Source organism: Eriocheir sinensis, chromosome 56 (assembly GCF_024679095.1).
Source record: "Eriocheir sinensis breed Jianghai 21 chromosome 56, ASM2467909v1, whole genome shotgun sequence".
NCBI classification, from domain to species: domain Eukaryota; kingdom Metazoa; phylum Arthropoda; class Malacostraca; order Decapoda; family Varunidae; genus Eriocheir; species Eriocheir sinensis.
The window spans coordinates 5,287,253-5,313,234 of NC_066564.1; the positions used below are offsets into that span (position 1 = coordinate 5,287,253).

At 41.8% G+C, this 25,982-nt stretch overlaps 1 protein-coding gene across 4 annotated transcripts in view; it reads right to left on the reverse strand.

Moving 5' to 3' along the window:
* Positions 1–15,857, reverse strand: part of LOC126984198 (secretory carrier-associated membrane protein 1-like) — a 76,729-nt gene extending 60,872 nt beyond the window's left edge. For 3 of the 4 annotated variants that reach the window (XM_050837702.1, XM_050837704.1, XM_050837703.1), the window contains exons 1-8: positions 15,690–15,857; positions 14,366–14,464; positions 13,033–13,185; positions 9,894–9,975; positions 6,766–6,894; positions 6,234–6,390; positions 5,686–5,787; positions 4,991–5,123 (exon numbers count right to left, since the gene is read on the reverse strand). In XM_050837702.1, coding sequence (XP_050693659.1) covers positions 4,991–5,123; positions 5,686–5,787; positions 6,234–6,390; positions 6,766–6,894; positions 9,894–9,975; positions 13,033–13,185; positions 14,366–14,464; positions 15,690–15,731 — 897 coding nt within the window. In that variant the 5' untranslated portion in view covers positions 15,732–15,857. Of the gene's footprint in view, positions 1–1,515; positions 1,635–4,990; positions 5,124–5,685; positions 5,788–6,233; positions 6,391–6,765; positions 6,895–9,893; positions 9,976–13,032; positions 13,186–14,365; positions 14,465–15,689 lie in introns of all 4 variants that reach the window. The other variant, XM_050837705.1, reaches the window with a different exon arrangement.
* Positions 15,858–25,982: the final 10,125 nt, after the last annotated feature.

Sequence of the window (25,982 nt, forward strand, 5' to 3'; positions counted from 1 at the left end):
CTCCTTATGGTCACTATTTTCACACTTTGTTTTGATCACTACATTGTTCCATATGGCTTTCCAAATTGATTGAAGATTAGTAGAAAACATATGCGCATTAATAACATCAGTTTTAACCCTTCACTACAGCTCGGCCAAAACAGCACCCCGTGCCATATCCGAGATCGCCGTGCGTGCCAAATTTCAAATGTCGCTATTGAATATAACAAGTTTTCAACCATAAATTTATCATAATCATCATGTATTATATATGAAAACATGCAGAATTAAATGGTGCACATAAAGAAACATAAATTAATTGATAATTTTGAGATGTAAGCATAAATATAGAGATAAAATAACTTGTATACTGGCTAAAGCGAGCCAGGACGCAGTATGCGCATCCAGGGATATGGTATGGGGCATGCAAGGACGCAGTATATATGTCCTCATGTTAAAGGGGTTAACCCACAAAGTAACTATTAAAGTGGGAAAAAAAAAAAAAAATAAAAAAAAAAAAAAAAAAAACTTGATTGGTGTGGCACTGTCACCTGTACAGCAGGGTGTGGGGAGAGGAAGGATGGGATCATTAATTTTGGGGTGGGGAGGGGCTTGGAGGTCTACAGGAGCCATCTGAGGACCGTGGGGATGGGAAAGCAGGGAAGGATGACTGTGAACTGTTTAAACCTAGAAATTCAACTTGCATCTGCTGCATTTTTTAACTATTTCATTTTTTTTCCTATGGCACAGATTGGAGACTGAGCCATACCATACTCAACACAGAACTGCAACACTTTTTTCTACTTTCTTGCCTGATTTTTTTCTGATTTTTATAGGAAAATCAAATTTCTCTAATTTTTCATCTTCCAGCTTAAAGTTGTACTCAACAATAACAATAAAAAGAGCTATTTTCTTAGCAAAAGGCAAAAGTATATATGCAGAGAAGTGGCTATCTCTATGAATGTCAAACATATTTGAAAACATGACACTGATGTGACATAGCCTCAAGGCGTCCTATGGCTGCGATTCTTCCACATTCGCTGTAGAATCATAATTTTTCAACTACAACACGCTTATCACAACATAATTTGCAGCAACATACACTTGTTGAAGCATACCCCACTGTATATGTGTGTGTGTGTGTGTGTGTGTGTATCTATCTATCTACTTACTATATAACCCTAAGTGTAGAACACAAATTAAAACAACGTACAATGAAATAAGCCATGATAAGTGTTTATATCAAACTCTGCTGCAAATTAGTTTTGCAAACAATCACAGCAGGCATTGTAGCAAAATTTGGGTTAATTTAAAACACATTTCAGCTGACTAAGATTGAACACATAATCATCAAAGTTGAATAAATCATATAAAAAAAACTAAACTAAACATAAGCTTAAAACAAAATACATGCCCTGAATAGTCTACTTGCAAATTACTGAAACATCTGGAATTGCTATCAATGAACCAACCAATAAAACAAGTGGCATAAAATGATCTAATTAACTAGCTATCAAACTGAAGGCTCCCACCTACCCAGATAAGGGCGTAAGCCACGGCGGCAGCCATGACTGATCTTGGTAGCTATGAGGCACAAGAACACACCCAGGCCAACGTAGCCACTACTGAATGCTTTACCCACAGCCACCCAGCCGCTGTCATCACAAGTGTGGTAAAGTTAGAGGGGCAGAGGAAAGGTTACAGCAGCCCAAGGACATCCACTCTCGGCCACTGCTCATGATTTAAATTCCTTTGCCATCTTACTGTATCAATGTGCTTACCCCAAAAGCACGTAGTAAACCTCGACTAATCAAAAAATTTACTTCAAATCAAATGAAACTTTGCAAAGCCTCTCCTTTTCTTCAAAAAGTTCAGCTGCATCAACAATAATGTGAGGTAATACATGATAGCCTAAGTAACCCACTCTCTAAAACCCTTCATAAATGTTTCAAGGTAATATGCTTTGAATACTTGGTAGCCTAATCTAATCCTGCCTGACTCTTTTGAAAGACTGAAATTATATCCTTCTCAGTTACCCTTACTGTGGGAGCTATGCTACATCCAAGAAATAAAATAAGAGAATAAAAACAAAAGAAATCAAATGAATAACAAAAGCTGTGTGTTGAATGCGCTCTGCCAATACACAAGAGATTATCAACATTAATAAGGAAGATGAATTCCTCTAAAATATATACCAATGATCTAAGAAATTTTACCTTCTTTTAAATATGCCAATGAAGCAGTTTAATCATGTGGTCACCTACATCAATGGCTACCAACACTAATAAGCTTCAGATATTGGCAGATATATTTTCTTACTACAAATTTGAGGAGAATGAGAACAATACTGAGCAGCTTTAAGGTAACAATACATTTCATTAATAATATGAATTCCTTCCGAGTTAGATAAATGTGTGTAAAGGTGTCATAAGGACTTGAAATTCAATGTCAAAGGAGATGACAATGCCTGATTACCAGTTCAAAAAACATGTGACAATACTTTCCTGCTAAAAACTGCACATTTAACGGAACCCTATATCAGATTCAGGTCTGTGCTGTCTACTGCATAAAAAGCGTAGATGAAGAAATGAAAAATAAGAAAAATAAGAAAAAGGGGTCAGGACAGTAAATGTGGTTCATGGTGGCATCTGGTAAGAGCAAGGAATTACAATTTAAATCACCTCAACATTTAAATCACAAATTATATGGTATTTCATGAACTTTTAATCTAAGAAAGCAGAGGTTGTAAATCAATACTCTTACCAGCACCACCATCTTCAGTATACTGCTGTTATCAAGTCCACACCATCACCAACTTAACTAGCCACCACCACCAAATCAAACCAAACCCCAAAGCCGGAAAGCTAATCCCAATACGCAAACTTATCAAACGTTCACCCCTGCGGAGTAAAGGGTGCAGTGCAGTGGTTACATTGAAGAGTCGGGAAGCAAAAATAACAGCGATACCTCCACCTGGCAACCCTGAATTTCACCCATTGTGGAAAGAGCCGACAAAACAAAATTTATAACAAGAGTAAAATCACTCCTGCCAGTAGTGATATTTCTGTACCTGGAGAATGGTTATAAAGTCAGTGAGTGCCAGGGCCACCCAGCCCGCAGCAATCAGTAGAATTATTCCCCCGGCCACCTTTGGACCCACACCTGTGCCCGCAAGACTTGTGAGCCCCAGTATGATGCCACTGTGGGAGACTCGGTGATGGAATGTGGCCTGTCTACTGAGTATGGCTAAGCACAAAGGTTCATGGCACTCTATGGCCAGAAAAAAATGACCGTGTTCACAGTAGGGTTTCATTTTCTCCATTACTGTTAACTATCATACAGCATCTTTTTTTTTCATCCTTATAGACTCTGCATGAAACACCTGGGTCCTCATGTGACTTGTTGGGATTATCAATATTGATGACAGCCACTCCAGTATATTTATATGTGGATGGATGAAATATATTCCAATGCATCCTGTCTTTTGCCAAAATTTGCCCTCATAATTTTTTTTATATTACTTGCTATTTCTAACATTAATAAGTATGTTTATTAAATTTAGCCTCCTCTCTTGATTCATAAGTGTTTACTGCTTTTAGTAAGGACTTCAGTTCTTGCAAATACCAATCTGTAATTCCATGGTGAACAGTAATATGCAGCCCAATGTTTGATACCAAGAAAACTTGCAAATAAGGGAAAAAGACAGCTTCATGCCACACAGTCTGACTCTCATGCCTAGGTGAAGCAAAACTGCGTCTATGGAAACGAGACAGGATCAAATGTTTCAGAATGGGAGGTTTAAGGGTGCTAGCCTCAGACAGAAAAGCATGCATGCATTATAATGAGATTCAAAGACTGATTCTTATCAACCCTGTTTAACCCCCAAAGATATAATTTCAAGTAAAGTAAGAGGAGTTAATATAGTTAAAAGAACAGCAAGGCATTATAAGGGAAGTGGTCAATGTTTAATGGTTACTGTTTTTCCTTACTAACTTATCAAAAATGCTAGTATTTATTTCTCATCAATAAATTCATATAATCAAGCGGATTCAAATTTGTCTGAATATTATAAGTAAGCATTTTTGTCATTACGGATCACTCCAAAATGAGAATACTGGCTCGTGAGACTTCCTTCTGTCTCGAGCAGAAAAAAAACCTGTCTAAGCATCCCTCTAACTACCACTGACATGAAGGCTTGGGAATGACAGGCATGCAACAGCAACGATGACTATAACCTTGGTCTTGGCCGGTCTACCAAAGGAGGAACGGAAATGTAGGCCTAGAGAAGACAGAGTGGAAAGGAAAGGAAAGAAAAGGAGGACACACACACACACACACACACACACACACACACACACACCTCTGACAGCTCAGTCAGTAAAGCATTGTGCTGCTAGGCTTCACAGTCTGACAGGCGGCGGTTTGAGCCCCGCTCAGGCTGAGTTTTTTCCGCTGCCTTAGGAGTGGTCACTGTCCTCCCTTGAGCAAGATATATGGGGTGTGTGGTGAGTGAGGTCCTGGCAGTACCCAGAGACTGGCTAATGAACCTTGCAGTTGCTCTAATTGGGAGGGTACTTGCTGGTGATTGCGAGTCCAACTTGTGATCAGGCCATGGTGAAAACACACACACACACACACACTATGGATCACTGTAGTAAAGTGGTTAGCGCGGTCATAACAGAGAGGTCCCGGGTTTGATTCCCGGGCAGAGTGGGGAAGGATGGAAGTTGCCTTTCATCTATGCCCCTGTCTACCCTGAAGTGAATGGGTACTGGGAGCAAGTTGAGGGTTGTGTCCTACTTCCCGGATGTGTGTGGGTGTTATGTCAGGTTTCAAGCTCTTACGAGAAAGGTACTGGCTGGTGATGCAAAGTCCAATAAGTGATAAATAACACACACAACAAGGCAAATACACACAGGCACACAGGAAAAGGAAGGATAGAGATGGGAGGCTCACAGCACCCACTATTCAGTTTGACCAGCCAAGACCCATCAGAACCTGCCTAGGCTACCTTAATGAGGAGGATGGCATCAATAGCAGCCACTGCTGCAAAACCCAGAGCGATCATGAACACAATGATCCCAACAATGTAATTTGCTGGGGAATTGTCGGTGGCCAAAGTGGATAGTCCCAGGATGAAGCCGCTGGTAACGGTTTGGTGTGGGAAGGTGTTCATGTCATTGGGGGCACCATCCAACAGTTAGTAAATATTATATATTTCATGAACTATAGCAATGTTAAGTTATTGTCAGCTACACTGTTTGATTATTTTGACTTTGCTGATAATAAAAATTCTAATAAGTTTCCTACTAATGAATCAAAGAAGGATAAATAAATATTATTGTTTATAAACCTTTTTTTCAGAAACTGAAGTCCTCAAGATAGGTAATTTCCTTTCCTTTTGCAACTCGCCAATTATTAATCTACTCACATGACTAGCTTGCTTGAACCATTCGGTAACTTCTTTACAGGTCACAAATCTTAACAATTATTATGCTGAAGGTAGAAGTCCACACAGAAAGGAAATGACGTATCTAAAAGACTCGCTACGTGAGTACCTCAGCATGAACAAAGGGGAAACAATTGGGCTTATAAAAGTATTCTCACAACTGTAATAATGGAATTGCTTTAATTTGTAAGACTTCTAAAGGCCTCTTTTTATGAAATCTCCAAAATTCACTTGAATTAATAAAGCCTGACACTTACCAGCTGCCTGTTGATGGAATTCCAATAGCATTGATGATGCTCACAACCAGTTGGCAGAAGAAGACAAAGAAGAACACCATGAAGTTGAAGGAGCTGTCACTCCTGGAGGAGTAAAATGAGTCTTGTCAGTCTCTTAAAAGTTAACTGAATGAATAGAACTATGCTGCATGTAACTCAGATCACTATTCTAGAAGAGTAACCATGGGGACAACTGGAAAATACTGAAGTCAAAACTCAAACTAATGAAATCAGTCACTTCAGAAACCTAATATGAAAAGTGGGTGGACAACCGTTTATTAATTACTATGGTCATATGAATTACTTTTCAAGAGAGAGATGTCACCACTGCTATATAATCATTGCATATTTTGGCCATTTTTGCAGCCATAAGCAGCACTGAATTAATACAACCAGTATGAAAGTGATGTAAAATTACATAATAATGTGGAGAAAGGGATCAAATACTACTACTAGCACCTTACAATGCTCCTATGCCTATGTCCAAGGATAATTAAAGTTTACTCTGTGAGAACAAAAATGAAGGGTACCTGAATGCCTTGTAGACTGGCCTGAACCAGCATACATAAGAAAATGGAGTGAAGATGAAGAAATAGACAATGGCCAGGCCAAAGGTTGCCCCGTCAGAGAGGGCGATGAACATGCTCAGTCCTCCAAGGATGTTCAGCATCAGCATCAACACATGGACTGAAACATCAAGTTGGGCTCAACCAGCTTTACAAGTTTGTAAATTTAATACATAGACACACTTGTTATTCATACTGCAATGGCTACAGAACCATACAATATTCATGCTATAAATTTGTATTAATACTTTACTGAATTTTGAGTGCTATTGCATATTTATTTCATGATATTTCAACAAGGCATTTTACCTGGTATTTTTCATATAAATAGTCAAACAATAGCACACAACATGCAGGAGTGGACCAATAACTGGTATGTGAATATGAAGGTGTAATCAATCAATGTGTCTATTGCTAATACTCTCTTTTCAGGAAGAGCACGTTAACCTAAAAGACATCTTCCTTATTTAAAGTTCTATGAAAACAAGGTACATACACATCCATAGGTAATAAAGCATGCGGACAATTTTCTGGAATTCCAAAGGAATATCAACATTGATGTCTTGGTAGAAGCACGGTCCAACCGGGCAGAAGGTTGGCAGTGGCGGCCAGTTGTCCTGCCGAGCTGAAGCAAACAAAACAACAAGGCATAAATTACCTGATTGAGGAACTAACCTGAGACCCAGTCATGTAAGCAAGGCAATCAGTATGTTTGAAGATAAAGTGAGACTGACCACAGCGTACTTATACTGTCTAGTGTCACTGCTAAGGGGGATGACGTGTCTTTCCGGTCATAAGCAATCCTCAAGTCTCTCCTGTCAGGGCCAGCTTTTCCCTCAGAATTAAAAACACCCAAAACATTCACATCTTCTTGTAGGACATATCTGTTAAGATTATTACTAAGAATTTTTGCTTCCTCCTTAGGAATGTGCTGACCCCTTCCTCCATCGCCCTGAGTGTGGTAGTCATGCTGGCCATGCCCGACGATACTCTGGGTCTCTGGCGGCTCCTGCGTTGAGGTCCAGTTTCCCATCTTTCAAATTAATATACACTTTTTATGCAAAACAAACTTTCTGGCACACCTAAAGCTGTTCATTTAATGCTGGCTGGTGGAATGCTTATGGTAAGCCATCACACAATGACAATGTCCCATAAAAACACTTTGACATTGTATGGGTTTTCAGACTATGAAACAATTGTCTTAAATCCACCTCCAAGGAGTGGTCACCAACTAAAGACACTTGGCAAATCCCCTCCACTCAGAGTGAGCGCAGCAGTGCTGGTAATCATGCCATACAGGTGTTACTCTCACCTGCCTCAGCAGTTGCCACATTCAGATTCTTATGATATTTAGTCTAATCTCCCTAATCTCTCAAACCTATGCAGAAATATGCTGCTCAACAGCATTTATGGTTAAATAATAAAAAAAATTCATTTAACAATCTTTGAAGACCGATACCAATAAAGTGTATTTAATTTAATTTTAAATAAAATATGAGCACCATAATTAACAGATCCATAAATTAAAACCACATATGTCAAAAACAGATGCCACAGCTTCCTTGTCAGCTTGTCTGTCTGCCTTTCTGTTTGTCTATTATCTTTTATTTCCACTGTGAAAGCCCAGCTTCTGGCAGTGCCTATGAAGACAGTTTCAGGATCACAAGGACAGTAGTGTGTCACAGCAAGAGCTGCCTGATAAAAAAAAGTCTCATTCAAACATAATGTAAGCACCCCTGTCCAAATTACTAGCCTGCAGTGTTGAAGGGCACAAGTAAAAATGTCTGGCCTTTTTCTCCTAATCAAATATTTAATACACTATATAGATATCATGTGTGAGAAACTCTAAACTTTAGAATTATATGCATTCAGTTTAATTAGACAGTTTTGTATAATTGACAGTAATAAGATTTTGGGTTGAAAAATCTTGGACAAGTGATTGAAGATTAATATAGATATAAACACACATAAATGACATGTCAAATGCTATCAACAGTTACATTAGAATGCTTGCATGTGATTTCAAAGTAATGATTTTAACTCTACCTATGATTCCCTAGACATTGGCAATCAGTCAGGCCCCCCAGCAAAACTGAGCTGGGGTCACAAGTGGAGTCTCGACCCTGACCTTTACTTTCTACTTTGAATCAGGTGAGAATTATATTTTCAGGGGAAGGGTTGCCATTCCAACCATAACCAATCCTGATCAGGGATTGGATATGCCCTCCAGTGGGCAGAGACACAGAGCACCTGAGAGGACACATCTCCCAGCCACCCTTCGCCTGCGAATTCAAAGATCTATTGCATGAACAATTACACTAAAGCCGGTATTTCCCGGGAACGAATTTGCTCGGGACCCAGACCTTCGGGCGGTGACTTTCGCTGAGCTGCTGTGCGAACATGACATGCACTAATCACACAAGGATGATACGTTTGATGGGCATTGGGCAATCGTGGTCTTGATCTTGACTTTCAGGGACCGTATACCTATTTTCAAGTAGAAATAGATGTTGATTGATTTCTGCCAGTCATATTATGTATTGTGGAGCGAAAACATTGGATTGCAAGACTTAACCCGTGGGCTTCGGCTAAGGGAAAGCTGAGAAGTGGCCGAGAAACGGCAAAATTACACTGCATTTTGAGACTAAGAAAAGAGCATGGAACGTACATCAGAGTACTCCTCTCATCACCATAAAGCTGTTAAAAATATTTACTTTTACTCAAACTCCATTCTTTTTGGGTGGCGTTTGTTACAAAATAAAGTCTCGTGACGCGTGGCATCTAGAATAGAGTCGCTTGTTGTCTACTTTAGAGAATTCGACAAGTGATTACTGTTTGGATAGCTAATTCAGTCTGCCATGATCTTACAACATCACCTATGACAAAAAAGACCATTTCAAGATTACTCACCCACCACTATGACCCAGGGCATGTATGGTGGGTTGCTCTATGCCACCACCGCCTACAATTAGCTCGAATTAGGGGTGTTATGGCGAGCCCTTTTTAGGGTCCACCGTACCACAGCCACGACTCGTGAAAGCCCAGAAAAGGGTCTGACGGCGTTCTCGAGTTAATCAGAACCCAACAAGGAATAAATCGACATCATAAAGTCCTAGCTATAAATATTCAAAGTAGTATAAAAAAGGAGAGAGAGAGAGAGAGGAGAGGCGAGAGCGATGTCATTGAGGAGGGAGGAGCAGTTGAACCAGCCGGCGAATCAGGGTGAAGTGAGATGGCTGGGCTAACGTGAGCGGGCTGCCAGAGAATCAGAAAATAGCTCCAGCCTATCCGCTCTAGTACCCCATCTGGTCCATGAGCAGAGTCCCATCCGTGAGCTTTTGTTCACAGACGGGGCCTGCTCAACCAAAATTGTTACCATGAAATACCGCCTTAAGGGGATAACTAATATGACTGGTGTATAGGCAGCAGTCTGGTACAGTCCACAGGGCAGTCTTCCCTTCTTTGACAATAACTATTCATTTGTCTCAAAGGTCCGAGGTTCAGAAATGGTGTTAAGATGAGAGGAGGAGAATACAAGTTCTCTGTTCATGTCTGAATATCTGTTCTTCATAATATTTCAACATATCATAGCACCTGATGCACTGTAAGCTTAGCAACACCTACCGGTCCCATTTCCAGCATTCTTCAGCTCCTCTTCCTTTCGGGCTAATTCTTCAGCCTTTCTTTCAAGTTCTTCCTGCCGCCTCTGTAGGAGTTCATAAAGGCATTCATTAACTGCTGTGCTATCAAATAATTCTATGACTACCATAGTGGCTGGAAGCCAGAGTAAACACTGAAGAAATTTGCACTTAAAACAGAGGTCAAAACAAAACAACATACCACAGAAAAGGAAGCATTTCAGAGCAGATTCTCTAATTAACCATGCTTGGATAATATAAATTCCTGTTAGGCTTTACTTCCATTCTCAAACATTAAAACAGATGGAGATAGTAATGCTGGTTTTGGTACTACAATTGGACTTTAATATGATGATGAAAAAATGCTCATGCAGTTTTTTTGCTTTTTCAGGAATGTCTTCACAATAAACTGGTAGTGGGGAGTCAAGTATAAGCACCACAAGGGACTGCTAGATGTATGGTGGATGATTTCCAAGATAATATAATAGGGAGTCACAAACAAGCAGAGACTTGAGTGAATAAAAGTTTATGGCTTTGACATAACTTTTGCAGGAACTGGACATCACATCAAGAAAATTTTTCAATGAAATTTGAGTGCAAGAAAGCATCAGTAAAGACATGCATAAACACACACACACACACACACACACACACACACACGGGTCTCCCCATAAGAAGAAACACAATAAAAAAACTAGAAAGAATACAAAGGATGGCAACAAAAATGGTTCTAGAACTGGAGGGACTGACATATGAAGAAAGATTAAAGGAAATGGACCAATCAACACTGGAACAAAGAAGAGAAAGGGGAGACCTAATACAAATTAATAAATTATTGATTAAAAAGGAAGAAGTAGATAATGAGGAGTTACTACAAAGAGAAGGAATAAACACCAGGAACACAAGAGGACACAGTAAAAAATTGAGGAAGGGAAGATGCTTGAGAGACAAAGAAATATAGAGGTTTGGAACAGACTAAGTGAGGATGTAGTATTGGCGAAGTGTGTGCAAAACTTTAAGGAAAAGTTGGACAAATACAGATACGGAGACGGGACCACACGAGCGTAAGCCCAGGCCCTGTAAAACTACAACTAGTGAGTGCAGACCCATTGGCAGTGGGCAGCAATCAGCAAGTGAACAACATCTACCTGAGTTTGAGTACAGAGCATTTGGCTGTCTCCTGATTTTTTTTTTTTTTTTTTGAATAAGGACATTAGAAGTATGGAAATGTAGCAAGTGAATATTCCTTGAGAAAGGTTTTGTTTGGCAAGCCAAGACCTTTCTATTTGAGAGAAGCCGTGATCTTGGAAGGAGTGTTGTGATGGATGATTACAGAGTTTAGGTTATGTCACTCTTATTGACTTGATTTATATTAGATATATACCTACATATATAAATTATAAAGCTTAAATTTATTGTTGATGGAAGCAAAATTTGCCTGTCATGTGTAACAGATGAGCCTAGTAAAGAAAGATGATAATTTTCTGAGCATGCTTGAGTGTGTTGGGTGAAGGAAATGCCAGATATCCTACCTGCAAACTGCCAATCAGCAGCGCCCTTACCTACTCGGCTAGGCATCGAGCCACAATTAGGGTGACTCAGCTTAAGCGAATGGACTACAGTAACAGTTGATGATGTAGAGAGGTTAACCCTTTCCATCAATGACGCAGACGTCGGCATCACAGTATGGAAAGGGTCAAGAGGAAATGGAAGGGATTAATCCTCTTCTAAACCTCTCAATCCTCCTCTAAATTCCTCTTAAAGCTCTTCCATTTCCTCTTGAGAGATTTAGAAGAGGATTAAGAGGTTTAGAAGAGGACTAACCCTTTCCATACAGTGAAACCATCGTACGCCGATGTTGGCATTGCCGGAGTGAAGGGGTTAAATGGTTTGGAGATGGGATGAGAATGAATGAGAATTATTTTGTGAATATGAAGGCAGATTGAGAGGGTGTCAGGGGAGACCAACAGTGAAAGGGGTCAGAAGTCTGGATGAGTGCTGAAGGGAGAGCTGGCAGGTGAGGAACTGAATGCTCTGAGAGGGAGTGCCAGAACAGGGAAAGTTAAAGACTCTTCTGCCATGGCCATCCCCATGGGGGAACAAGGCATCAGAAATGTAGATGGATTGATAGGTTCACACACAAGCACTCACATCTAGTGACTGATTGGCTTGCTGCTCACTAAAACCTCTTATTCATGTACACTCATTCACTCGCCCCGACACCTGTGACCCAGCAACTTACCTTTAAACACTTAATGGCATCACAGAAAGTCATTAAACCAATGGTGTGCAAATTTCAAACTCGAGTGTTGTAAGAGAACGGTGTGCAAAATAAAGTGAGTAAACCAGTCAAATCAAGGGATCAAAAGTCATGCAAGAAGTTACCATACTACTTCTTTGGGGGCATTAAGCATAGCACCACTGCCCTCTCTGCATTAACATTATATGATCTTTGTGAGTGTGGGTGGCTGCTCAGTATAGCTTCAAGTTCTCACCTTCAACTCCTGATGATCATAAAACAGAGACAAGAGAGCAAACATCACTTTTCTCATCATGTATTACAACTCCCACTTACACTATCATTATGATTTATACAGAAACATTTATTGGGGCTTTATGCTATGTTGTACATGTACTGAAGCAGTGATGTTAAATATAAATTAAGAGCAGGTAAAATGAAGAATGATATGAAATTTTTATGAAACATTGACAGAAATTGTGAGAAGAACAGATTAATAACACAGTCAAACAAGTAAATGAAACAGGAATTTTCAAAGTGTGCAAATGTGAGATAATGGCAAGACAATCATAAAAAATAACCATAAAAAAGACTACGTATTAACAAGGTTAGACTCTGTAATACAACTCACAGTTAACCTAGCTTGGAAGTTGGACAGCATAAGGAGATGCTCAAGCTGGCTACAAAAACTTGTGCACAAACTATCACGGAAGGCAAACAAAAGTCCAATAAATGATATCATTGAAAGCAACACACTAAAGTTATATGAACCTTAAACTGACAGCACCTTCCTGATAGTTTAGAGTGAATGTAAGTAAAGATCGGCTGTGAATGGCTGGGTGCAGATGCTCCTGACCTGGCATACCTAAGGTGACCCCATTCTCACCTGGAACTCTGCTGTGGTGACCTGCTGCTGGGCTGATGGTGTGTAGGCTGGAGGGTTGGCCGGTGCGGGTGTGGAGTTGACTACTGCCGGCTGCCCACCCATTCCTACGGTGGGCTGTACATAGTTGGGTGGGTTCCCTGTATTGCCAATTTGCTGTAAAGACAAGGATGCATGGTTGGGTTTTAGAGGCACTGAAGGCCATGAAGTTCCCTATATCTCATTCAAAAATAACTGAAAGGTCAGAGGTTAAACATTCCATAACATCCAGCATGGAGTTGAACAGTTCCAACTGAGTTTTTATCTTTGAGAAATGTGGATTAATGTAGTAGTAGAGTCATTGGCACAAGAGTGGACAGAACAGCTTTTTTGTTCCATATGCCATTTTTTTATCATTTCATGGTTAAATGTCAATAAATGTATAGTATTTAATAATAACGTATAATATTTAATAACAAGTTTCTCCTTAGTACCAAATAAATAAATATCACCAAAAGAACACTCCATAAAAAAAAATTAACAATCATTATATTCCAACTTAAAATACCATATCCAAACTACTAGATAATAACTCTGGTTACTGCAGCAATAGACAACAGTTGTTATTCTGTACCATTATAAATATTATATCATTGAGAACCTGCCAGCAGAACAGGATATTGTTCCAAGCTGAGTGTGTGAACAACACATCTGGGTAAGATAATCTTATCTCCTTTATCAGGCAGTGAAGCCATTTGCTTTTCTTTAAGTAAAAACAAAGCCATGTTTCCTTCAGATTGCAACACACACACAGACGCATGATTATCTTGATTATTTGGATTACAAAGTTTTATATAATTTATGTTTTATTTAAACACAAGAACTGGCTTTAAATTATTCCATATACACGCTGCACTACAACAACCATTATCTTGTTTATTCTTTCTCATGAATGAGCTCTTAAAGTCTGAGGGGAAAAAAAAAAGAAGCCAGAAACCATTTATACAAAGTTAATATTCTGTTATTAACTAATACCATTTCCTTACATCTCTCAGCTACTGTAAACAAATAAGGTTATTTTTTTTCTTCATAAATAAACTTGTATAAATTGCAGGGCAACAAAATGTAATTTATCGGACATGAAGTGAAATTTTATTACCAAAGTCATACTCGCACACTTTTGTCATTGAGATACTAACAGGCATACATGCTTAAAATGTTACATAAATATTCTAAGAAAGGTTTGTGTATTTACATTTTTAAGGCACTGACTTCAACTCAAAATGAAACTAATAATAATAATAATAATAATAATAATAATCTACTCCTACATTTGTGTGTGAACAGAGATACTTACAGTTGTTGGAACATTTTGGGTGGCTGGCTTGCCACTGAAGGGGTCATACTCCTCCAGGCCACTTGTTGTGTTGCGGGTCGCCTGCTGGATGGAGGGCTCCTGAAAATAATTAAGAAAATTTGTCATCATGAACCTAGTATACATTTCTATGAAATCTGTCATAACAAAAAAGCCTAAAACAACGTCTCCATTAATTTGATCATAATCAAGTAAAAAAATGTTCAGAAACAGTTTCCAGTCAACAAATACATTTCTATGGGTAAAATATATACTTTTGAACTCGATGTTCAAATATCTTTTGTAACAGTCCTGAATTGCAACTAATTTCAATATGGTCAAGCAGGCCACCTATGAATCTGCACTCTGGGGACAGAGGGCATAAAACCTAGTGATTTACTATGAAAATGGTTAGATTTCAAAAGAAACTCAAAAATGTCACAAAAAATGGTTTTGACTATGAAATTTTTGAATAACAATTTACAAATTTACCATAATTTCAATGAAAAAACGTACTTATAAACACCTCTATCAATAAAATTCTGCAGTAACTTTGAAGTGCAATAATAACTACCCGGTCTTCCTATGACTTGAAATTGTTTGACACAAGGCAATATTCTGAGGGCATAACATGATGCTTTGCTTAAAAATGATAAAAGAATCAATTCAAACCTTACTAAAGTAACTTATTACTGTAGCTGTACTTATGTCCTTCACTCCAAACCTAACAAGTATTCATTAGCAAGAATTACACCATATTCAAGTTGGCAGACCAGGCCACTGCCCACCCAACAAGCTGCCTCTCTGCATGTTCATAAACTAACAGAACCCCACATTAACCTATCAGAAAATACCATTGCTGCTTATATTGTAACTTACAGGCATTAAGTATAGTACCACTAGTTAGTAACCTACTCACTAAAATAATAACCCATTAGCACAAAATATCTACCTATTACCACTTATTAAGGTGCTCATATCTCAGGAACTAGTAATTTGTGAAGAAAATGGTTATCAGTTATGAGTGGCGCATCAAAACGCGTCACAAAACAAATAGTCAACCACAGGAGTGAGTGGGGTGTAATTCTGGAGTAATTCCCAAGCAAACAGCCAGGCAAGGACAACAGATCGCCTGAAAAATAACACAAAACAGGGCAGCAGCGGCAAGCAGGGGCCGGGGTGACATCACGGCCCCTGCCCCGTCATATGACAGGCCTCGTATACAGCTGCTGCGGCCTGGACAGTTTTCACCTCCTTCGGCGGGTCAGTGGCGTTCACCTGCAGGGTAATGGGACCAGCACCTTAGCCTTACACTCCTGCCACTCACCGAGAAAGGGTCGGCGAAGGGGTTGTCGTCGAAGTTAGACATTGCGCTGGAATTGTGTCATAAGAGAGACATCCACAGAGCCTTGTCGATCTGTTGTGGCCGCTCAGTGTTGCCAGCTGCCGCCCGACGTCCGCCGCCGCTGCTCCGAGAAATACCTCCTCGCTGAAATAAGTCGCTCTGCTGCCCGCCACACATGCGCACACAGCAGAAACATATTAATTTGCCTGGTTTTGTTCTAGTTTGCCCGTTTGTAATTTTGGGGATGGTTTATATTCCCCGAGAGAAGACATCACACCACACCATCAGACTAAACAAGCAGGAACGGAGTGAACATCGACGTGGGGTACTAATTCTTTCTAAAATCTGCCCTATTCGTTTGTTATAAAGCATTCTCTTGATTAAAAGCGTTTCTCTGATGTGTATGCCATGTATTGGAGCCGAAACAGGACGAGTAAACGATACCAGTGAGGGAAATATAGAATAAGTAAGCAAGTTGGACCTCTCTTTGCGAGTTATTTTGCGTGTGCGAGCTGATTTCTACGAGACCGTCGCCGCCTCTTCCTATGGCCACTCCTCGCAAGAAGACTGTTTTTAGGGATTTCTTTTATATACTTCTCCTGGTTGATTTATGGTTTATTGTTGCGAAAGTAAACAACAAAGGAGAAGGGAGGAACATGACATCCCGACCCCCAGGCAATACATAATGTGATTTGCAATAACATAAGAAAGAAACATGCGCGTACAATATCCGTATCACTATGCAGTGGTGGAAACGATAACAGCCGGGATAGGATGATAGAAAACAGGAAAATAAGGGAGAGAGTGCATGAAACCTATATAGTCTTAATTATTTGCTCTATGTTGTGTTTTTTCACGTAGTTTCTGTGCACTTGAAACTCTAGAAAATTGGAAAACGAATGATCGCAAGAAGAAATCACAGGATATAATTATATGAGGTAAATGCAGTGAGTCGAGGCATATAAAAGAGCACGCACGCACTGGCTAACTTTAACGTACGAAGAGTTTTAACAATCCATAGATCCCTCCCTATCATAATGGGCATCTACGTGTGAGACTGAGGGCAGTTCAGTTCAGTTTATAATCCCTTGATAGAGAGTCCCGACACAGGCGGCCCTGTGTGTAAGGCTGCCGGGCGCCATTATTGGCCCTTCGAGCACCGCGCCGACTTCAAAGCACGGTGTCTCGCGGGCCATTTTTTCTTATTTTCGAGGTCGTGCCTAGCCTTCGGCTGTAGCAACATGCCACAGAGGGGATACAAAGTGTATACTATACCTGCAAGGCAGCTGAGAAGACAGAGGCGCGCTAACGGTCAGTCGTCTTGGGAGGAAAGCATCGGTTATGACAGCAAGACACACGTCACCCTGCCATTGTGTGTGTCTTGCTGTCATAACCGCCCTCCCTTTGTGCTGTCTATGGAAACCATTGTGAGAGAGACACAGCTACAAGGACTGAAACAATCGTTCACCTCAGGTCCAGCCATGATGAGGGAAGCTGTGGCCCTTATGGCCATAATTATTGGCTGTGATCTCGCCCACAGGGCTCCAGCTGATATTACAGACTCACATTGGATATTTCACACTCATCAAGGCCACAGTCTAATAGACTGGACGTGTTACAAGAATTTAGATGAACAGAAGCTAGCTTTTGGTGAGCCATACCTGTCTTGGTAAAACTCTAGAATCACACCCAACTCACTCTAAAAGTTAACACATTATTTGTTTAGATTGTATTTGCTAATCATCACTCTGGTAACCGTTTCCATTATAATTACTCGTTTCTGAGATTTTAAAATGCGGGGAAATATTACTATTTCAGCGGTGATAGGTTAGGTCACTTTGCTCATGTGAAGGGTCTTCAGCTAGAAACTCCTCTAGGTTGGGTTATAAGTCCATCCATATTAATAGCCTAATGTATAAGGTTGCACAGTCTTCATTTTCATGGGTACCAATGTCATTATAATATGTTGAAGACATTTTCCTTCAGTATTCTCTAACGTCCAAAGCTAGCTACTTTGACCCTCAAGCAAAATGAAACACGTTTACATGGCCTTAGTATTTTACTGTATTATTTTTTTAATCAACAATAAGTATTTAAATTAAATTAAATGTTACTGAACTATAATAATTGATGACTTATCTTCACAATACCTTGGAATCGCACATAACATTTATTGCAGCAACTACATCCTAGTGTGTGTGTGTGTGTGTGTTAACACAATAAAGAGAGCAGCACGGCGAGTAATGGAATCAGGGTCCCCTCCACCCCCAGATAATTAGTTTACACTAATTTTCTCTCCATATGCTAAAGTTTACTGCAATTAATTAAGCAGGTAACGGAAAGGAAGCAAAGTGCCTTTACATTGATGGAGCTTGGGTAGTGTGTCAGCCACGTGGCCCATGACAAGTATATCAAGGCTCATGACGCCCAGGAGGCAGCGTCCCTCCCTGCAGGCAAGGGTCAGGCGATGAAGGGATATGTAAGTAATAGAAAGACTTCCCAAACTGCTACCGATAATGTTTTACAGCGATAGGTATTGTTAAATCCAACCATCACAGCAACAATTAACACTCAAAGAGAAGCACCCAGACTTGTTTGAAGTCTCTCAGTACCCTCTGAGCGCTGGCGCCTCTCAAGGTCGTCAGCAGCCCGCCTTGACACGCCTATATCACAGGCTACGTGGGTTACTGAGTGCCTATACTGAGACAGTGGCTGATCGTAAGGCTAATAATAGTCTCCTGTTACCTCCTTACGGCACATTCCAACGGCTGGTGATCAAATTATGGTAAAGTATAAGGGCGTAATGGTGGGTTGGCGACAAAATATGGTGAAGTATAAGGGCGTAATGGTCGGTTGGCGACATCTGTTGATGTAGACACAAACTGTCTCTTATTTATTTTCCTAGATTTCGTTGGCTGCTGACTCCCAGCTGGCTGTTAGGGGAAGGTGTGGAGGTCTGACACAAGTGTGCTCAGTTTCAGTGGACGACCCGTATGGCTGTGAAACAAATATAAAATGAGAGCGTTTGCTAGCGTTTGAAAAGCGCGGCGAAAACAGGGCCAATAATGGCGTCCAAATCTTACGTTGTCGGGATTCTCTCTATCAAGGGACTCGAGTTCAGTTGAAAGTCGGGGAGAGATAGCCTTTGCAACGGACCTCCTCTCATGTTTTCCTTTTTTTTTCTGGAACTCATAAATAACCGGTTTCACTTCTTCTTTGTCAATGTGGTCTTCAAATAGCGGTTCGGAAGTCCAGGTTTCTTTGTATGGTTGTTGGAACAGAGCTTGACTTTAGTCGATCTGAGGTCACGTTCGGTGTTGGCAATAATAAAGGAAGAATAGTCCACACCGCCTCCGCATAATTTTAACATAAGAGCATCCGCACTTGCCTGCTATAGCTCTTCATGACCATCAGTAGATACTTGAGTCCTAAAGGGAAGCCTATTACGTAGTCTGGTATATATAATGCGTGATATCGCACCACAGCGAAGTTATATTTCTTTATTTTACATGATTATAGGGGTCACATTCTTAAACCTTCCGGCGCCTACCTCACGTACTTGGCAAGGCTTTCGTATAGGTTTTGGGCATTTCCAGTGGCTAGTACCGTTATGACCCTGGAGGTAGTTTGACTCTTCTTCCGTACAATGAACGTAAAAATGAAAATAAAAACATGAAAACCCGGTTAATATCCTTTTCGGTCTCTATAAATAGTTGGCGTGAGAAGCTTATTTACTTTGTCTGACGAGCTAAATCTCAGTACCGTAATGCACTGATACGTTTTCAGTGATCGTACTATGATATATATTAATTAGGTAAATTTTCGGTAACATAGCTGCGGCTGATTCTGTGGACGCTGTTGGGTCACTCAGACATATATGATATTCTTCGATGGGAGGAGGCTGAAAATAAGGTCCAAAGCATAAAAAAAACCTGTATAGAATGAAACACCGGCTTACTCAATATGGTGTAAGCAGTTCTATACTAGTTTACTATAAAGAATCTGTTTTCTTTTTATGCAAAACATGCATATATTAAGGGTAACACAAGTATATAGTCACGCAGGTGTTAGGAGGGGAAAGTCGATCTCATGATCAATCTTATGTGTGACAGTGTCTTGAGCTGGTATACGACTATAAGAAATATATACCGAAATAAAAAAAAAATCTGCAAATAGTTTCTATAATGGCTTAGGTGAAGATTACCCCACGGCCACTAAAAAGGTGGTCATGAGCTAGAGCCGCGCCATACCTTGTCTCAAATGTATGTGAAGGAGGATCGCCCGGAAGTGGCGGATCCAGGGGGAGGCCGCCCCCCTTTAGGACATAAATTGCGCCCTTTTAAAGATTCACTGAGATCTGGGGGGTATCATTCCTGTGAACACTACTACTAGCCTGCTAATTATAATGATAATAATAACAACAATACTACTACTATTACTATTACTACTACCAGTGAAACCTATACATATGGAACGGACACTTGCCCCAGCTTTGTCATTAAGCAGCGAATTTTGAAAACTCAACCGCTTTGGTGCGAATCGCCATAGCTCTCTTATTTCTGGGGCTACAGAAGTTATTGGTATCAATCGACGGCAAAATGCAAGGGCTATATTTTATAGTTAGCGACCGGGCTCGAAAACCGACTCGAAAGGGTCGAAAATCGAATAAATTCGCAAAAAACGACTAAAAAAAAACCGTGTCTTTGAGTTCCTAACCTTGAAACCCGCTCATTTTTTGAGAATTTAAAAACACTTATTTAACAAATGATTTTACCCTGCCAATGTAGTTTCCAAAATGGTGCATAACGTTTCCCTACTCCCAGTAGTTTCGTCGCTAGATCTCGAAACGTAAACCCTGTCGAGAGCGATTTTGACGAATTCCAGACACTTTGACGTTTTTGTCTAGTGTGGCCTTGCTATTGCCCCTAGAAGGCTGTAATTTGGCATGTAGCCCCTCTTGGCAATGTAGTTTGACCAACTTGAAGGATATTTTGATAGCTCGATTCTGAGTTCGTCGTCGAACCGTTACAAAATAACCTGTTTTTCAGCCCTTTTGCGGCTCGATGACGAACTTAGAATCGCGCTATCGAAAGATCCTTCGAGTTGGTCAAACTACATTGCCAAGAGGGGCTACATGCCAAATTACAGCCTTCTAGAGGCAATAGCAAGGCCACACTAGACAAAAACGTCAAAATGTATGGACTTCGTCCAAACCGCTCTCGACAGGGTTCACGTTTCGAGCTGTAGCGACGAAACTACTGGGAGTAGGGAATGCACCATTTTGGAAACTACATTGGCAGGGCTAAATCATTTGTTAAACAATTCTTTTGAAATTCTCAAAAAAATGAGTGGGTCTCAAAAAGGTCGGAAACTCAAAAATACGTTTTTTTGTCGTTTATTGCGAATTTATTCGATATTCGACCCTTTCGAGTCGGTTTTTGAGCCCGGTCGCTCATTAATCAATATAGCCCTTTCATTTTGTCGTCGATTGATACCAATAACCTTTCTGTAGCCCCAGAAATAAGGGAGTTATGGCGATTCGCACCAAAGCGGTTGATTTTTCAAAATTCGCAGTTTAATGACAAGGGCGCCGCTACTACTACTACTACTACTACTACTACTACTACTACTACTACCACTACTAATAAAAGAAATAATAAACATACAAAACAAATAAAAGAAATTTCGAACATTATCGTATTTATATTAAAAAAAAAGCGCGCCTAGCGGCGCCAGATGTATTTGGCTACTGTACTATATATATATATATATATATATATATATATATATATATATATATATAATATGGTATGGTATGGCGCCCATCTTGTAAATCAGCCCCCCTTCACCTGGAGCTGGATCCGTCACTGTCTCTCGCCCGCCCTAAGGTTTCATACATGACTCCCGCTCTTCACCGGCTCTTCACCTGCCTGCCGGCGTGCCCGTGCGTCGCGTCAAGTTATGCAGGAACACTACCAGGATGCTGGCCCTCTGTCCCCTCATAAAATCATGGCCATGCCCCGGCCCCTGAGTTCATATCATCCACCGCACTTACTCTATATTACCCTTACTCAAAGCTATGATGACCACACTTCATAGGCCTCTCGTCCCACGTTTAACACCACAGTGACTGGTGTACCACGCTAATGTAAAGCTTCATAGGAGTGTTTCAGCGCTCAACTTACTGAAGCCTTACGATGGAGGGCTGAGGCTGAACTAAGCAGCTGGACCACTGGACAGTCACAGGCTAAGCGGTGCATAATAATAATAATAATAATAATAATAATAATAATAATAACAAAAAAAATTCGTCCCTCTAGAAATTTACCAGTACAGTGTGATGTTAGCTAGGATGTTGGCGGCCCCTGCTGGCGGTGCACAGGCAGACGCGGCTCACCCCGCGCATCAAGGCACTGCGGTATGATGCTCCCTTGTAACGAAAGCCCCGTAGCTCAGGTGGTAGAGCAGCGCTAAGTTGCATGCTTACGCAGGTCACAGGTTCGATTCCTGTCGGGGCTCCGTCAGTAAAATGTTTTTTAACTTCACCGATCACGAATTCGCGACATTTCACCCTCTGAGCTTGATTTCTCAGAATGCAAGACAACGGCAACCTGTAGCTGTAGGCAGTGAGAAAAGGCAGCTCCATAAGTAACCTCGACCAAAACATGATTCAACCCCATAGTTCAGTCATGCACACAACAGTCATGCACTAACACGTAACATCTAACGAAGAAATTGACGAGTATGAAAAAAGTGAAATTTTTGGGTTTTAGATCATTAGGTGTGAAAATATTAAGAGAAGGGAAAGAAGGATGAGGGGAGAGGCTAATAATAATGATGATGATAATTATAATGATGATGAAAAGGAGGAGGAAGAGGAGGAGGAGGAGGAGGAGGAGGAGGAGGAGGAAGACAAGACTTAAATGAACCTTGGACATGGACAGAGGGTGGAGGGAGGGAGGGAAGGATCAGGACACACTGGGAGACGAACAGGAACAGCAGGATGTGTGGTGGTGGTGGTGGTGGCGGTGGAGGGGGTGGAAAGGAGCCAGGAAATTCCACCAAGGCTGCCTCATCACAAGAGCGTCATACCTGCGGCTCTCTTGTGACCTTTCGTAAAACAACGCCATATGGAAGAGCGCCGCGAACTGGGTCAGCCACGCCCTCCCTCCCCCTCCCTCCTCACTACCACAATCCCTCCCTCCCTTTTCCTTTCCTTTCCCCTTGCGATTATTTTTATACTCCTAATGATCTTTCACTATGTTATAAAGATTCTTATTTCTTTACACATACATATTCAGTGATTCCAATCCTTTTCCTTTCTTTCTCCAGTCCTCTTTTTCCACTAACTCTTACTTTTGTTATTAAATTCTCTCTTTCCAATATCTTCCTGGTTCGTGCCTCTCTCTCTCTCTCTCTCTCTCTCTCTCTCTCTCTCTCTCTCTCTCTCTCTCTCTCTCTCTCTCTCTCTCTCTCTCTCTGTTTGGCTTTGATGTTCCGTCTCTATAATCTTTCTTTGATCAATATTCTTTTTTATTCATTTTTTCTCATTTTCGTCAATGAGGCCCTTTATTATTTTCTTTAGGGTACTCATTTCATCCTTATTTTTCATCTCCATTTCCTGCCACAGACTCAAGGGCCGATGTGACGGAGGTGAACACCCAGGCAACGCGCAGCATCAAGTGTTTGCCCCGACCATCAACTATATAGCTTTTACTTTCTTTCTAATTCCAAACATCTTCCCATTGTTAAATCCTCCTACTTCTTTTTTTTATAACTCCTCCAAGGCTTTTTCTTATCATTCCCAAAGATAACCAATCAGCAATGTTTACCTGTGTGTGTGTTTGTGTTTGTGTGTGTGTGTGTGTGTGTGTGTGTGTGTGTGTGTGTGTGTGTGTGTGTGTTCCGCAAGCAGAGAGGGGAGGAGAAAGTCGATAAATTAGCTTTCCTATTACAAGCAGTCGTTAATTTGTCACTGATGAATGTGGGGCGCGACCTTAAATGACACTCACGATAATGGCGCCTTTCATGTCTTCAATAGTTATGCCTTGAAGTACTCCTCTCTCTCTCTCTCTCTCTCTCTCTCTCTCTCTCTCTCTCTCTCTCTCTCTCTCTCTCTCTCTCTCTCTCTCTCTCTCTCTCTCTCTCTCTCTCTCTCTCTCTCTCTCTCTCTCTCTCTCTCTCTCTTCCGAAATATAACCTACACACAGGCTTGGAAGGAGCCAAACACCCACCGCAAGCATCCACTAATGGCCCTGTAATAAGACGCCCAATGGCTCCAATTTTTGTCGCGGCCGCAGCGTCGTGCCCGCCGTGACCCCGTGAGAGTGGGTGTGGCGACGGCGTGTCTGCCGCTGCGGCTGATGCAGCAGGTCGTGGGCGGCGTTGGTGCGGCGAGTGATCAACTACTGTGTTGGCAGAACCGTCCGATCGTGTTGTTGTCAAGTGTGCCTGTAGCGCAGCCTTGAGGGGCGTGACGCATGGGTTCACCGCGTCCCGGCACATCTCCGTGCTTTCTCCCACGAACCCTACTCCGCGACTCCGGCCACCAACAACTTTGACAATTCTATCTCTATCTGTCTATCTATCTTACGACCTAGGAGGGTGTTTCGGTATTTACGAAACAAGGAGAACGCTCCGACCTAATCACTCTATCGTCCAGGTGGCTGCCGCGTCCCTGGGTCCACAGCCATCCTCAACACACTTCTCAGCCCCCGCAGAGCCGCCCTTCGCGGTTGGTCCAGCGTGAAGCTGGAGGAACATCCCCTACAGCTGTGAGGCGCCCCCGCTGATTCGCACAGCCGCGCCTCGGTGCAGCCGGTGGTAGCAATGCCGGCTGCGTTTCTGGAAGTCCCAGCGGTCATACAGCGCAAGCAACAACTCGACAGGTCGTGGGTACACATGCTGTGCTGCCCTGCCCAGGGCCATACAGACAGGTCGAGAGTACACACGTCACACAGACAGGGCTGTCAATCATCGGTGACTTCGGCCCCACACCACGTCATCACGCAAAGGGGACATAATAGTAAGGCAAACGTATAGCTGTTTATTAATATTTTTATGGTTAGGGACAATAATAATTATGAATCTGCATCGTAATCTCTGCCAAGAGGTAATATTCTGCCGCGACAGTATTTTCTTTCATAACACTCAGCACTCTTGTTATTTTGGCCAACCACTGCACGGTGCCGCCAAGCTGGCCCAAGAACTCACCTGGCCGGAGGATTGTCTGCGTGGCCTTGACCCTGCCAGGCCCTCACATCACACCCTCACGCGGCCTTCCCTGGGACGTCCCCGGAGGCGTCCTCCACCTCCATGGCAGAGTCACGCCCCTCCCCGCCTCGCCTCGCCCCGCCCCGCCCCGCCCCGCCTTGCCAGTCTGCGGTCGCGCGGAGCCGTCACTGTTGTTTGCCTCACACACGGGTTACTCAACACCCACATCCTCGAATTACATTATAATAGTTTTATCTCCCAATTATGCACCATTAGTGATAATTGAGCCGACATCTCACTGCATTAACAGTAACGTGTTGGTTACCTGTCCTCCCTCACTCAAAGACGCCCGGCACTAATGATACCTTAATTACGTGTCTAATTACCTCTGGTGGACTTAATGGGCTAGGTGTGGTGTATATTTGCGTTCTATTTGAATATTACTTCAGTTTGTCTTCCAGTCCTCGGTCACTCAGGGGCGTGGCATCAGTGTTATGGGCAAACTCTATTTCCTGGCACACTCCTGGACACCCAATTAAGATTTTGTTCCTGGACTTCACTTCGCCAGCGTCCTTCTGCTACCGCTGCACCTCGCCTCTCCTTTTCCTTATTTCCCCTTCCTCTCCCTATCCTTTCTCCCTTCCTCCCTTTCCACTTCCCCTCCGTTCCTCGCTCCTTTCCTCCGATACAATCTTCCATTTACTCCTCTTTCTTACCCTCTCCACCCTCCCCTTCCCCCTTTCCTCTTCCCCTCCGTTCCTCGTCCCCTTTTCTTCTCTATAGCCTTCCACTTCCCCCTCCGCCACCATCACCACCTCCTCCTCTCTTCCCCTTCACCCAAATCCTTCCCTTCCGAACCCTTCTTTCCCCCATTTCAACTTTCTCTTCGCTTCCCGTCCCTTTTCTCCTCCTCTTCCTCCTCCTCCTCTTCCTCCTTACCTCCTCTATACGCCATAATCTCTCCCTCTACATTTCCTTTCCCCTTTTCCACTTTCCCTTCGTTTCTCGTCCACTTTTCCCCTCTCCGTCCCCACCTCTTTCTCTCCTCTACGCCACCCTCCC